At 41.4% G+C, this 12,519-nt stretch overlaps 1 protein-coding gene and 1 non-coding gene across 3 annotated transcripts in view; one reads left to right on the forward strand and one right to left on the reverse strand.

The window, feature by feature from the left end:
• The window catches only part of Arpc2 (actin related protein 2/3 complex subunit 2), a 32,806-nt gene that overhangs the window by 12,970 nt on the left and 7,317 nt on the right, over positions 1–12,519 (forward strand). For both annotated transcript variants that reach the window (XM_050129589.1, XM_050129587.1), the window contains exons 5-7: positions 3,562–3,607; positions 5,028–5,214; positions 6,778–6,871. In XM_050129589.1, coding sequence (XP_049985546.1) covers positions 3,562–3,607; positions 5,028–5,214; positions 6,778–6,871 — 327 coding nt within the window. The remainder of the gene's footprint in view (positions 1–3,561; positions 3,608–5,027; positions 5,215–6,777; positions 6,872–12,519) is intronic.
• LOC126492958 (U6 spliceosomal RNA) lies at positions 9,577–9,681 on the reverse strand. The gene has a single exon (XR_007589715.1). It is a non-coding gene; the product is annotated as a U6 spliceosomal RNA (small nuclear RNA).

Consider the following 12,519-nt stretch of genomic DNA (forward strand, 5'->3'; position numbering starts at 1 on the left):
ATCCGATCCAAAGCTGTAAATTTTTGCTCTAAAATCAGACTTAATGAACAAAATACTAAGAACTGTAGGGGGTTCTCTTATGGTTCAGGTGCTTTTGATTTGCTCAGGGAAGAGAGGAAAGTAGGGAATGTGAAGTAATGTCATCAGAAGGGGAGGGCTGGTCTGCAGCTTACTCTTCCATCTTGTCCTTGGCCTGCTAGTGGAGTTTTCATAGCTACCACACAGGCCAAAGAGCTCAAGTGGGTGGAGGAAGTAACATTTCCAATGTGGGAGCGGAGTAAGCAGTAAATGACTCCCTGGGTGGGTTAAACAGTGACCAACCTGTGATAACCTCAGGAAGCTTGTTTTTCACAGGCCCTTTTTAAAGGCAGACCAATCTGGTGTTCAGGTAGGCAGATCTAATAGTTAAAAGTAGACAAGTTGCCTCTGTTCTCTGGATGGTCAAAAAGAGGCACAAATTTAAAAGTGAATCATAATTGGAGGTGTAAGGGAACAGTGTGATACAATGGCACACGACTAGGATCCCAGCGATGGTGAGGTGGAGGCAGAAGGATCAAGAGTTCAAGGCCAATTTGGATTACACAGTGAGATTGGTCTCAGAAATAAACACACAAAAACAAATTTTAGTGCAATAACAGAAAAATGTTCAAGGGCTCAAGAACAGAGAAGAAGGGCCTTCAAAATAGCTCCGTGAGTAAAAGCAATTGACGTGCAAACCTGATACTCTTGAGTTCAGTCCCTGGGGCCATGGTGGAAGGAGAGAACTTGATTTCCAAAAGTTGTCTTCTGACCTCCACACTTGACACTAGCACTCACACACATGATAATAATAATAAATAAAAAAATATTTTAAAAAGAAAAAGCAAAGGAATTAAAAGTGGTGTAAACATGGCTGTAAATTCTTCATAGATGTCAGAAATATTCACTTGGTAAAACTAAAACTGGAGCTAAACTAAACTGAAGGGGCTTTGATTTCCCCCCATGTCTGATACTCCCTTTCTTCAAGTACTAATCCTTTAGGATTATAGCTCAGGGAGCAAGTCAGGCTCTTAGGAGAAGTGGTACAGGGAACACCTGAAGGTCAAAACTCTGTGTGCCACCAACAAACTGTGACCTTGTGCCCTTCCTTTCCTTGCAGTTCCTCTTGTGCTGTGTGCTCACAAACTAGGAACTGTACCTGGCATTGCTTGTTTTTCCCTTCATGTAAATGAGTGTGATCATGAATTCACACTCTTACCAAATTCTGTAGATGAGGAATTTCTAAAGTGATCAAGTATAGGAACATTAGAAAATTACTCAGTGAACTATTTCCAGTCCTTAAAATATTTCTAAAGAATATTTGAGTCACTGCCCCTAGAAGGGGGCATAGCTCCACGGTGAGGTGTTTACTAAGCATGCATAAAGCCCTCGGTTTGGTCTCTGGCATCACCAAGAAAAGGTTTGGGAGTGAATAACCTTTGTTTTTTGTTTTCTTTTTCTGTTTTCGGTCTTGGGGAGATTCGAATTGAATATAGACATGATTTGTTGTTAATTTTTCTTTATTTTTTGCTATGTAGAAAGTTCATTAAATTATAAGATGAAAAAGAACGTTCATATACCTTTGGACAGCCATTGAATGTCTCTGTATACAGGGTGGTTCTGGCTCTGAATACAGCAATAAGCCTGGCAAATCCTGCCGACCATTCTGGAGCTGGGCCCTAGTGCCTAGCTACAAAACTCTGTTTTTCTTTTCTTTCTTTCTTTCTTTCTTTCTTTCTTTCTTTCTTTCTTTCTTTCTTCCTTCCTTCCTTCCTTCCTTCCTTCCTTCCTTCCTTCCTTCCTTTTTTTCTTTCTTTTTTTTTTTTTTTTTGGTTTTTCGAGACAGGGTTTCTCTGTGGCTTTGGAGCCTGTCCTGGCACTAGCTCTGTAGACCAGGCTGGTCTCGAACTCACAGAGATCCGCCTGCCTCTGCCTCCCGAGTGCTGGGATTAAAGGCATGCACCACCATCGCCCGGCATTTTCTTTTCTTTTTTTAAATTATGTGTATGAGTATTTTGTCTGCATGTCTATCTGTGCACCGTGTTTAAAGAGAGGGCATTAGATCCCCTGGAACTGGAGGTACAGAAGGTTGTAAGCCACTTTGTAGATGCTGGGAATTGAAGTGGGATCCTCTAGAAGAACAACCAATGCTCCTAACCACTGAACTGTCTCTCCAACTCTGCCCTGAAATTCTTTTAAATGGCATGTGTAACTCTTAACCAACAAGACAAAAACTTGTTTTGCCTTTGTAATTTGATGATGGTGTAGCTCATATACTCTGAGATACTGTAAACTATTAAAGAGTTATTAGCCTTAAAACTTAGAACAGAATTTGTGTTTTCCTGGGCACTTACCTGGAATCTGCAAACTTGGGAGGCGGAGACAGGAGGATCCTCCTCAACTCCATAATAAAATCCAAACCAGCCTGAGCTACACGATACCTTATCTCCACAAAAGAGAAGCCTTGTTTTTTTTCTGTACTGCTGGGTTTTAAGTGTATTTTTTACTGGCTGTGGAGCAATAAAGTTTTTAGTGAAGGTTAGTAAATGAGTCCAGTTTGGGATTTTGTGTTTTGGGGTTACTTCTGTTTTATTTTTAGAGGTTTGAGACTTTTTCATTTTGGTTTTGAAACAGTCTCCAGTGTAGCCCAGGCTGATCTCAAACTGGAGATCCTGCTTCAGCCTTATTGAGATTATAAGCTGCCACATGTTCGTGTTCCAACTATTGAACGTCTGCTAAGCCTTGAAAAGCTTCTCAGATTGCTTGTGATTTTACTACATATTTTGTTTCTGTCTTTACATATCTCCTTCCCACTACTTAATGTGCTCCTTACACACTTAAGTAAACCTGGTTCCTTCCTAAGTAGGATGTCAGTTGAGGAAGATTTCAGCTGGTAGATAGTCACTCTGGCAGAGAAAAACGAGGGGAGTGTAAAGGTGCTTTTGTTTGTGCTCTACTTCCAAAAGCTGGAAAGTAGTCAGCAGAGGAAGGTGTCGGATGGTGAAATCGAGTTTGCTAGGACACCGTTGTTGGGCACACTGGTGTTACTAGCTGACTGATTTTGTTATCCATTGTCCTTTGCAGGACATAACTATGAGCTAAGTTAGTTTAAAGCATACAGGATTAACACACTGACAGAAGTCAGAGCCCAGAACTTGGTTTTTACCTTTTCATTCTCCTGGGTTAGGGTTCCAGCCCATGCTTAGTTGATAATTGATACAGTCTTTTGTCATAGCTGCATCTCTCCACTCTCAAAAAAGAAAGACTTGAGACTTGAGTGCAATGTAGAATCTGAAAAAAGAAAAAAACGGGAGAGGTGTGCTCAGGTCTTTAGAGACAACCCCGGAACTAACCTTTAGATTATAATTCAATTCTGTAAGAGATCTATTTAGTCACTTGATGAATTCACTTTCCCATCTTGTTTGCAACCCACCAAATGAAAATTAAACATTGGTTTAGGAAGAGTTTATCACAAGTACTGTGTGTTTCAAAAATAATGAAATTGCCGTGGATTTTGGATTAACTTTTTTTTTTCCTCTCCAGTTATTAAAGAGAGTATACGGGAGTTTCTTGGTAAACCCAGAATCAGGTATGTAGAAATGCTAGTGGCTATGGAATGATGGCAAACCATGTCTTGCTTGTATCAAAGTTTTTTTAGCTAGAGCATTTGGTTTAAATTATCATTCTGTAAAACACATCTGAAGGAGCCCAGTTCTCGAGTCAATTCCCACTGTATAAGTAGCTGTTAACGGGTTCTACCTTTTTCAGTGTGATACAAAATGTCTTAAAAATCAGCAAGTGTGTTAGTAACACCCCAAAATGTTTCTTCTAATCTTTTAGCCAGAGGAACCTCCTTTGTTTGAGCAAGTACCCTTTGAATATACTCATAAAATGCTCTAGGGGCACTGGAGATATTGCTCAGTTTGTAAAGCAGTTGTCTCAAAAGCATGAGAGCCTAAGTTTGAACACCAGTGCCTAGGTTTAAAAAAAAAATGTCAGTTGTAATGCCAGTTCTGGGGAAATCATCGGTGAGCATAGAGTTTGCTTGTAGCCAATCTAGTCTAATTGTTGAGCCCTAGATCTCAATGAGAGACCCCTTTTCAAAATACAGGATGGGGGCTGGTTTAGTGGTTAAGAACACTGATTGCTTTTCCAGGGGTCCCAGGTTTCAGTTCTCAGCACCAATGTGGCAGTTCACTATCATTTGTAATCTCAGATTAAAATAAAAACCAGTGATTACTTTTTAAATTTTCTTTAAGAAAAGATGAGCAGCTCCTGTGGAAACACCCCAGGCTCCCCACACCTTCCCTCCTACACAGATGAGGGCATTGTAGAGATTGGGCAGTTTTCCAATCTCTACAATGTTCATAGTGAGGCCAGAATATGAACTCACTTCAAGATAGCTCCATATCTGTGTGTCGTGTCAGCAAGGCGCTGCATCTCTGAACCACTTTTTTTTCCATTCTAAATGAGGATAAACTTACCTGTCCTGACATCTTCAAAGAAACGCATGGAGGGGTCAAATGAAGTAGAATTCTGAAAACACTGGAAATATACAGTTATTCAGAGAGACACTATTGGGGAAGTATATGTATTAAGAAGCAGATTTCTACCCTGCCCCCCCCACAAGGTTTTGCCAGAAAGCTTGCACCTGCTGACCATGTGGGTGCATATTAAACCATTGGAGAAAATACGTGACTTGTACAGCTTGAGTCATAGGGTTTGCCAGAAAGCTTGCACCTGCTGACCATGTGGGTGCATATTAAACCATTGGAGAAAATACGTGACTTGTACAGCTTGAGTCATAGAGTCCCCTTCACAACTGTCTCTAGGACCGTAAAGCTATCTATAAATATTTACATAATTTGGTATAGGGTAGAGATGGGGAGTTGCCTCTACACTGTTTACTTGAAAGATAAAGGTTTGATTTGGTTTTTTGTTTGTTGTTTGTGGGTTTTGTTGTTGTTTTTTCATATAACTGATGGGTGATTTATTTTTTCTCCCACCAGGATACAATGTTTCTTTGCTATATGACCTTGAAAATCTGCCTGCATCCAAGGATTCTATTGTGCATCAGGCTGGCATGTTGAAGCGAAATTGCTTTGCCTCTGTCTTTGAGAAATACTTCCAGTTCCAAGAAGAGGGCAAGGAAGGAGAGAACAGAGCGGTTATCCATTACCGGGACGATGAGACCATGTAAGCGTGGACTTCAGCTCCAGGCTGAGGGTGGCTTCTGTTTAGGTGGAAGCCCTACCGCCATCTATATATACCCAAAAATGTTGAGATGTTGGGCATCTCCAGCTAGGGGCCTCATTCTAACCCTCCTCCCCTGAGAAAATCTGCCAGAAATCAGCCCCTCGCTGAGGCTGCTCAAGACTGCGTCTACAGGCTACCATATTTGCCAGGTGATTCCTCTGCCTTCCCAAGGGTCGTCCAGGAGTTGCTTTGCTCTGCTCAGATTAAACCTGGATTTACTAATTCGGCCTGATTAACTTAATACGTTGGTGGTTGCGTTGCTACCAGGGGAATTTAAACTTTTCAGCCTCCATACACCACTGACTAAGAGAGACAGTGTTAACCAGATGTAAAGAAATCTTGTGCTGTCCTTTAAGGCACTGGTCTTTTGAGGTTTTTATGTTTTTATTTTTTAGGATTACTAATTACTTTATGTGTGTTTGTATTTTATGATTGTGAGTTTTGTAGAATGGGAATTGAACACCTCTGGAAGAGTAAGTAGCCAGTGCCCTTAACCAGTGGGTCATCTCTGCAGGCCCAAGGCACTACTTTTCTGAGTTCTCTTAAAGGAAGTTCCCATGGGCTAAAGAGATACTCAGCCCTTCAGACTACTTACTGCCTTTCCAGAGGATCTAAGTTCAGCTCTCAACCCACTTGGCAACTCCAATTGTCTAACTCCAATCCAGGGTGTCTGATTTCCTCTTTGGGCACCAAGTACACATATGCACAGGTACACATGTAAACAAAACACCTGTATATTAAATAAATTTAAAGATGGCCTGGGTAATCAGGCACCAGAGGCTGAGCATAAATGCTGTTACAATACCCCCCTTTTTGTGTGTTTTTGTTTGTTTGGTTGGTTGGTTGGTTGGTTGGTTGGTTGGTTTTTTGGTTTTTGGAGGCAGGGTTTCTCTGGAACTTTTGACCCTGTCCTAGGACTCACTCTGTAGACCAGTCTGTCCTTGAACTCATAGATCCTCCTGTCTCTGCCTCCCAAGTGCAGGGATTAAAGGCTTATGCTACTACTACCCGCCTGTTACTGCAACTCTTTTTTTTGTTTTGTTTTGTTTTTCGAGACAAGGTTTCTCTGCAGCTTTGGAGCCAGTCCTGGAACTAGCTCTTGTAGACCAGGCTGGTCTCGAACTCACAGAGATCCGCCTGCCTCTGCCTCCCGAATGCTGGGATTAAAGGCGTGTGCCACCACCGCCCGGCTTTTACTGCAACTCTTAAGTTATCTGTGTACTATGTATGGATCCTATCATATGTAAAGAAACTTTATAAATGAGTCACTAACTTAAGATACTATGTTATGCCTTATATACAAGATTTAAAAGTCTAGTTTTGTTAATTCCACTTCCTTCTTGGGAATGCATTTACTACCCTGACTTTCTTGACTGGTCTCTGGCACACCTTTGTTTTATTGAGATTGAGACTTTGGACTTTACCCTTCTACTTCCCTTGCAGATAAAGTTAGTGATGGAATCTTCTGATGCTGTACTTAACTCCTGGGTTTGTTTCCCTCAGGTATGTTGAATCTAAAAAAGACAGAGTCACAGTAGTCTTCAGCACAGTGTTTAAGGATGACGACGATGTGGTCATTGGAAAGGTCTTCATGCAGGTATGGAGCAGAAGTCTTCAGGGGAAATTGTGCGGCAGGAAGTTAAATCTTTACACACCATGTACATAGCCATCATATGGAGTAGGGTTGTGTGTAGTTCAGTGGTAGAGCATTTGCCTAATATGTACAAGGTCCCTGGTTCAATCCCCAGTACCTGGGAAGATGGTAACAGAACAACATACATGTACACCATAGCATAGAGAAGACAAAGTTCTGTTAATGTTGGAACTTGAAGATGGAACAAACAACCCTGTCTTAGTTTGCGTCTTTGTTGTTATGATAAAACACTGTGGCCAAAAAAATCTCAAAGAGGAAAGGGTTTATTTCACCTTAGACTTCCAAGTCACAGTTCATCAGTGAAGGAAGTCCAGGAGCTCAAGAACCTGAAAGCAGAAGTAAAGCAGAAACCATGGAGGAGTGTTGCTTACTGGCTTGTTCCCCGTGGCTTGCTTGACCTGCTGCTTCCTTATACAACCCAGGACCAGGGGTGACACCATGCACAGCGAGCTGGGTCCTCACATCAATCATTAATCAGGAAAATGCCCCACAGCCATGCCCAAAGGACAGTCTAATGGAGGCAATTCCTCGGTTGAGGTTCCTTCTTCTAAGACATGTCTAGCTTTGTGTCAAGTTGACAAAACTAAACAGCATGGCCCCCACCAAACTTATATGAATGTTCTGTTTCTTCTTGATGGTTCTTCCGTTTTTCAGGACAAGGCAAGAGGGAGAATTAGTCTTGACTGGATATTAACTCTCCTCCCTTCCTGTGACAGAGCCCTTGATCTAAAAGTGTGCTCTCATTTCCTTGTCTCTTGTGTTTCCTCAGTTTTGTAACAAGGTCTGCTCTTGGCTTGGTTTGGGTCCCTATCTTCAGAATGGTGAATAATGATTTGCAAAGTAGGGATAACATGCAGGAGCTGGAGTTGTGGTTGACTGGCAGGAGAGCCCTGCCACAGTTTGAATGCGTCACCATAGATTGCCTCCTGCTTGGAAGGGTAATAGGACTTAGAAGAACATTTTGTCATTGGGATTCTGGTACAGTGGGACTCGGCATATTGTCGACCATTGCGGCTGCGTCCTTTTGGCTGCTGGCCAGTCACTGGCTCTCGGACATGAGTTTATTGATCAGGAGGTATTCAGGCTGCTGCCTTCTGAAGTGGATCAACAGTCAGAATGTAATGTAAAGCTTTAATACATTTACCTGTTCCCTGGTAGAATGATGAGTATTGTTTTGTTTTGGTTTTTAATTCGGAAGCATCCAGGCTTGTGGCCCAGCCTCTAATCCAACCACTTAGATGCCTTAGGCAAGAAGATTGCTGCAAGATGGCCTAGGCTACTGAGTAAGACCTTACCTCGAGTTTATTTTTTTTTTTTCTTTTAAAGAAAATTTTAAAGCAGAATCTTTTTTCTTTCTTTCTTTCTTTCTTTCTTTCTTTCTTTCTTTCTTTCTTTCTTTCTTTCTTTCTTTCAGTTAAATACTGCTGTGCTTAACACAGTGAGGCTTTGTGTACAAGCCTTCTACCTAGCAAGGGAAAACTTATACAAGCCTTCTACCTAGCAAGGGAAAACTTCAACATGCCATCCTTGTTAATGGTATCCTTGTTTTTTTGGTTTTTTTTTTTTTTTTTTTTTGGTTTTTCGAGACAGGGTTTCTCTGTGGTTTTGGAGCCTGTCCTGGAACTAGCTCTTGTAGACCAGGCTGGTCTCGAACTCACAGAGATCCGCCTGCCTCTACCTCCCAAGTGCTGGGATTAAAGGCGTGCGCCACCATCGCCCAGCCAATGGTATCCTTGTTAATGCTTTGTATTGGAACTGACTAATCAGAAACTCTTAACTTGGGGTCCCTTTGTGAAAAAGTGGAATGTTGACACTTTAGCATTTGATAGTACTGGACTTCATGAAGAAAAGGAGGGTATGCATATATGACTCTTAAAAGTAAGCCCTTAGATATTTTTTAATATTTTTCTGCAGAATTAATGGAAATTAAATGCAGTAGTTAAGAAATTAGACTAAATCTAGGCTAGCAAACTAATCTTAAAAGCTATAAATATAGCTTTCAAATATAAATATAGATTTGGCTGATTTAGATTGTGTGTGTGTGTGTAAACTTTTTTAAAAGTTTTGTTCCACTTGTTCCAGGAATATCCCAACTTGTTTTTAATATTTTAAACAAATCTTACCTCCTAGAGTACTGCAAGTTTGCTCTGTAAGGTTTTGTAGAGGCTTTTTTTTTTTTTTTTTTTTTTTTTTTTTTTTTTTGTGGAGGGGGTATGAATTTAGATGACTCCTTCAAAGTGCATGTGGCAAGGCACTTACCTACATGAAAAGACAAGCCTATTGTAGTGGCTTTTGTTTGTGGTTCTCCCAGTGTTTCTAAATGAGTATCCCATGATGTGCAGCCCATCTTCTCTGCTACCTTCTCCAGATCAGAGGCTAGGGTAATTTATGTTGAATGACCATAGAGAACAAGAAAAGTTAGTTTTGTTTTGCATTGCTTTTTTTTTTCTTTTGTTCTTTGCTTTCTTAAAATGGGCAACTTCTCAGCATGTAGCCCAGGCTAGCCCAGAACTGTGTGTACAGGGCTGTCTTCACATTTGGAGCAGTCCCTTTCCCCTGCCTCCCATGTGCTGGAATTACAGGGTCTGCCACACAACTAGTAAATGCTTGTGTTAAAGCACACACTACGCTTCAGTGGGTGCAGTAAGAAAAACATGGAACACTCTAGGAGTTTGCATGTTATCTTTGCACATGGGCCGTGCTGATCTTCTCTGTGTGTTCCAGTTGTAGTGTATGTACACTCAGATGAGCACTTCTGTTTTTAGACTGCCTCACTATACAGCCCAGGCTGGCCAGTAACTTGTGATCCTCTGAGTTGTGGCATTACTGGTAGGTATACCACTATGCCCAACTTGACTTACACCCTGATTTAAGATGCTCCCTTCATCATATACAGTTTATCCCCAGGATAATGTACTTTGTTGGAAGAAAGAAACAGTGCTGTTGGGCTTAGCAGTTAAAGTCACTTGCCACCAAGCTCAGTGGTATGATTTAAGTTCCATCCCAAGTTCCTACATAATGGAAGGAAAGAACCAACTTCCTAAAGTTGTCCTCTGATCTCCACACATGTGCAGTGGCACAGAGTAAATAAAATGTAATAAATATTTTTTAAAAAGAAATAGTGTGCTGGTGTTCAGCAGACATCCTGTCAGAGAGAAGAAAGGGAAACAGTCTGGTTGGTTTCTGTGCGACAGATAGTAATAAAGACAGGGAGCTGTTTGCTGTTGCTGTTTCAAGAGAAAGCAATGGAGAAGCAAAGACATCAAGTTATCTAAAGACTATTTCCCCCTGCAGAAACAGTGTTGACCAAATATGGAGAATGGCAGAGGGGAAGAGAAGGTGTCTTATGTAGCCAAGTAGCCAAGAATGATCTTTTTTTTTTTTTTGGTAAATATTTATTTATTATGTTTACAATATTCTGTCTGTGTGTATGCCTGCAGGCCAGAAGAGGGCACCAGATCCCATTACAGATGGTTGTGAGCCACCATGTGGTTGCTGGGAATTGAACTCAGGACCTTTGGAAGAGCAGGCAATGCTCTTAACCTCTGAGCCATCTCTCCATTCCCCCGCCAAGGATGATCTTGAATTCTTTGTTGTTTTGTTTTGTTTTTTTGTTTTTGTTTTTCAGTTTTGTTTTCTTTGTGGGAGTTTTTTTGAGACATGGTCTTACTATGTAGCCCTGACTGTTCTGGAACTCTTTATGTAGACCAGCTGACCTCAAACTCGGAGAATCTGCCCACCTCTACCTCTTGAGTGCTGGGATTTAAGGTCTGCACCACCACACCAGGCTGATCTTGAATTCTTGATCTTTTTCCCAAGTGCTGACTTTACAGGCATGTACCCTGTCTCCAAGTACCTTTCCTTTAGGGAATAAGGTATGTTGGGAAGGGAGCTAACCAAACACATTGAAACCCTTTCTTTACTCCGTAACCCTGTAACAGCCAGGCAGGGTTATCTTCAGAGGCAGTGTATAAACAGGAGTCCCACATGATCTGTACTTTGCTTGGGATTTGATAATTAGTGTGTCTTGGCTGGGTTTTATTGCTGTGAAGAGACACCACAACCACACAATTCTATATAAAGGAAGACATTTAATTGGGACTGGCTTACAGTTTGGAGGTTAATCCATTATCCTCCTGTTAGGAGGCATGGTGGCTGGCAGGTTCTGAGAGTGTCTATCTCTGTCTGTATCAGGTGTCAAAAGGGAAAGTGAGTGAGCCTCAGGGCCTGACTTGAGCTTCTGAAACTCCAAACCCTCCCCCAGTGACACATTTTCCCCAATAATGATGTTCCCTATGAGCCTGTGGGGGCCATTTTAATCAGGCCACACGTGGTGTGGGTTCTTCCTACTTGCAAACGGAAAGCATAGTCCCTGTCCCTGCCCTCTCATTACAATGGGTCTGCATCAGCAGGGGCAGGGGTGTTTCTTTTACTCAGGAGTACTATGCTGTCTTTGAAGGAAAGAGAAGAAGAAACAGGAATAAAGCCAGATCTTTGGCCTAAGGAACTCAGCCTGGCAGGGAAGCCAGGTGCCCTAATGAATAGTGGTGTAGCATAGAAACTCACCCAGTTGCCCAGACTCTAGGAGGATGACTGTAGAAGAGGCGGTATGTGAGCAGCAACAGCAGCCACACTTCCGATCATTTGGCTGTGTGACCATGTTTTCAGTGTCTTAACCCTGACACTGTCTCTATGCAGCTGCCCTGTTTCAGAAGACACACTCAGTCTACACATTGTATCTGATTTCTTCTTTGCTTTTTAAGGGAGGGGTTTCTAAGGAGTGAATTCAAAGCCTTGCATTGTATTGCTGTCATTGCTGGGAATGAACTCTAAAGAGAAGGATGTCATATTCACTCATTGTTTGTATAGGAAAGCATGGGGACCTGGGGATTAAGGTATGGCCTGTTTTGTTGTTTTTATTTATATATATATATATATATATATATATATATATATATATATACTCTTGTCCTTTTTTATATATATAGTTTGATAAGCACTTTGCTTTTGTTAAGGATCATAAGCTCTTTTATTTTAGGGAAGTTGTTTGGTTTGGTTTTTTGAGACAGACTGTAAACTGGGACTAGGCTGGAACTGCCAGGGATGACCCTGAACTCTTGATCCTTTTGTCTCCACCTTCCGTGTTCTGAGATTATGAGCATGTGGCACTACTCCTGGTTTACTAGAGTTTTGTAAGGGTTTGTTTTGGGGGACATGTAATCCATGCTAACCTACATTCTTCCCTACCCAGCTTCTTTTACTCTGTCATCTTTAGCCCTCAGGGAGGGATTAAATTTGCTTTAAAGTTTTGATTGATGAATTCTAAATAATAACAGATAAAAGATCTCTTAAACAGTACAATCAAAGGCCTAGCTTGGAAGAGATCAGGTGTGGGTGTACTGAGATTATTGGGGCTAGATGATCAGGAGTTAAAAGTCCTCCTTATCAACTGGAGATGTGGCTAAGCCGTTAAAGGCTAGTCTCATAACCAAAAGTCTTTATCTATTAGTGAGTTTAAAACCAGCCTAGCTACATGAAATCCTGTCTCATGGTGGAGATGAAGGGTCATGGGGAAAAGGAAAGGAAGAAAC

Source organism: Alexandromys fortis, unplaced genomic scaffold (assembly GCF_014885135.2).
Source record: "Alexandromys fortis isolate MF-2015 unplaced genomic scaffold, M_Fortis_MF-2015_v1.1 scaffold_319, whole genome shotgun sequence".
NCBI lineage: Eukaryota > Metazoa > Chordata > Mammalia > Rodentia > Cricetidae > Alexandromys > Alexandromys fortis.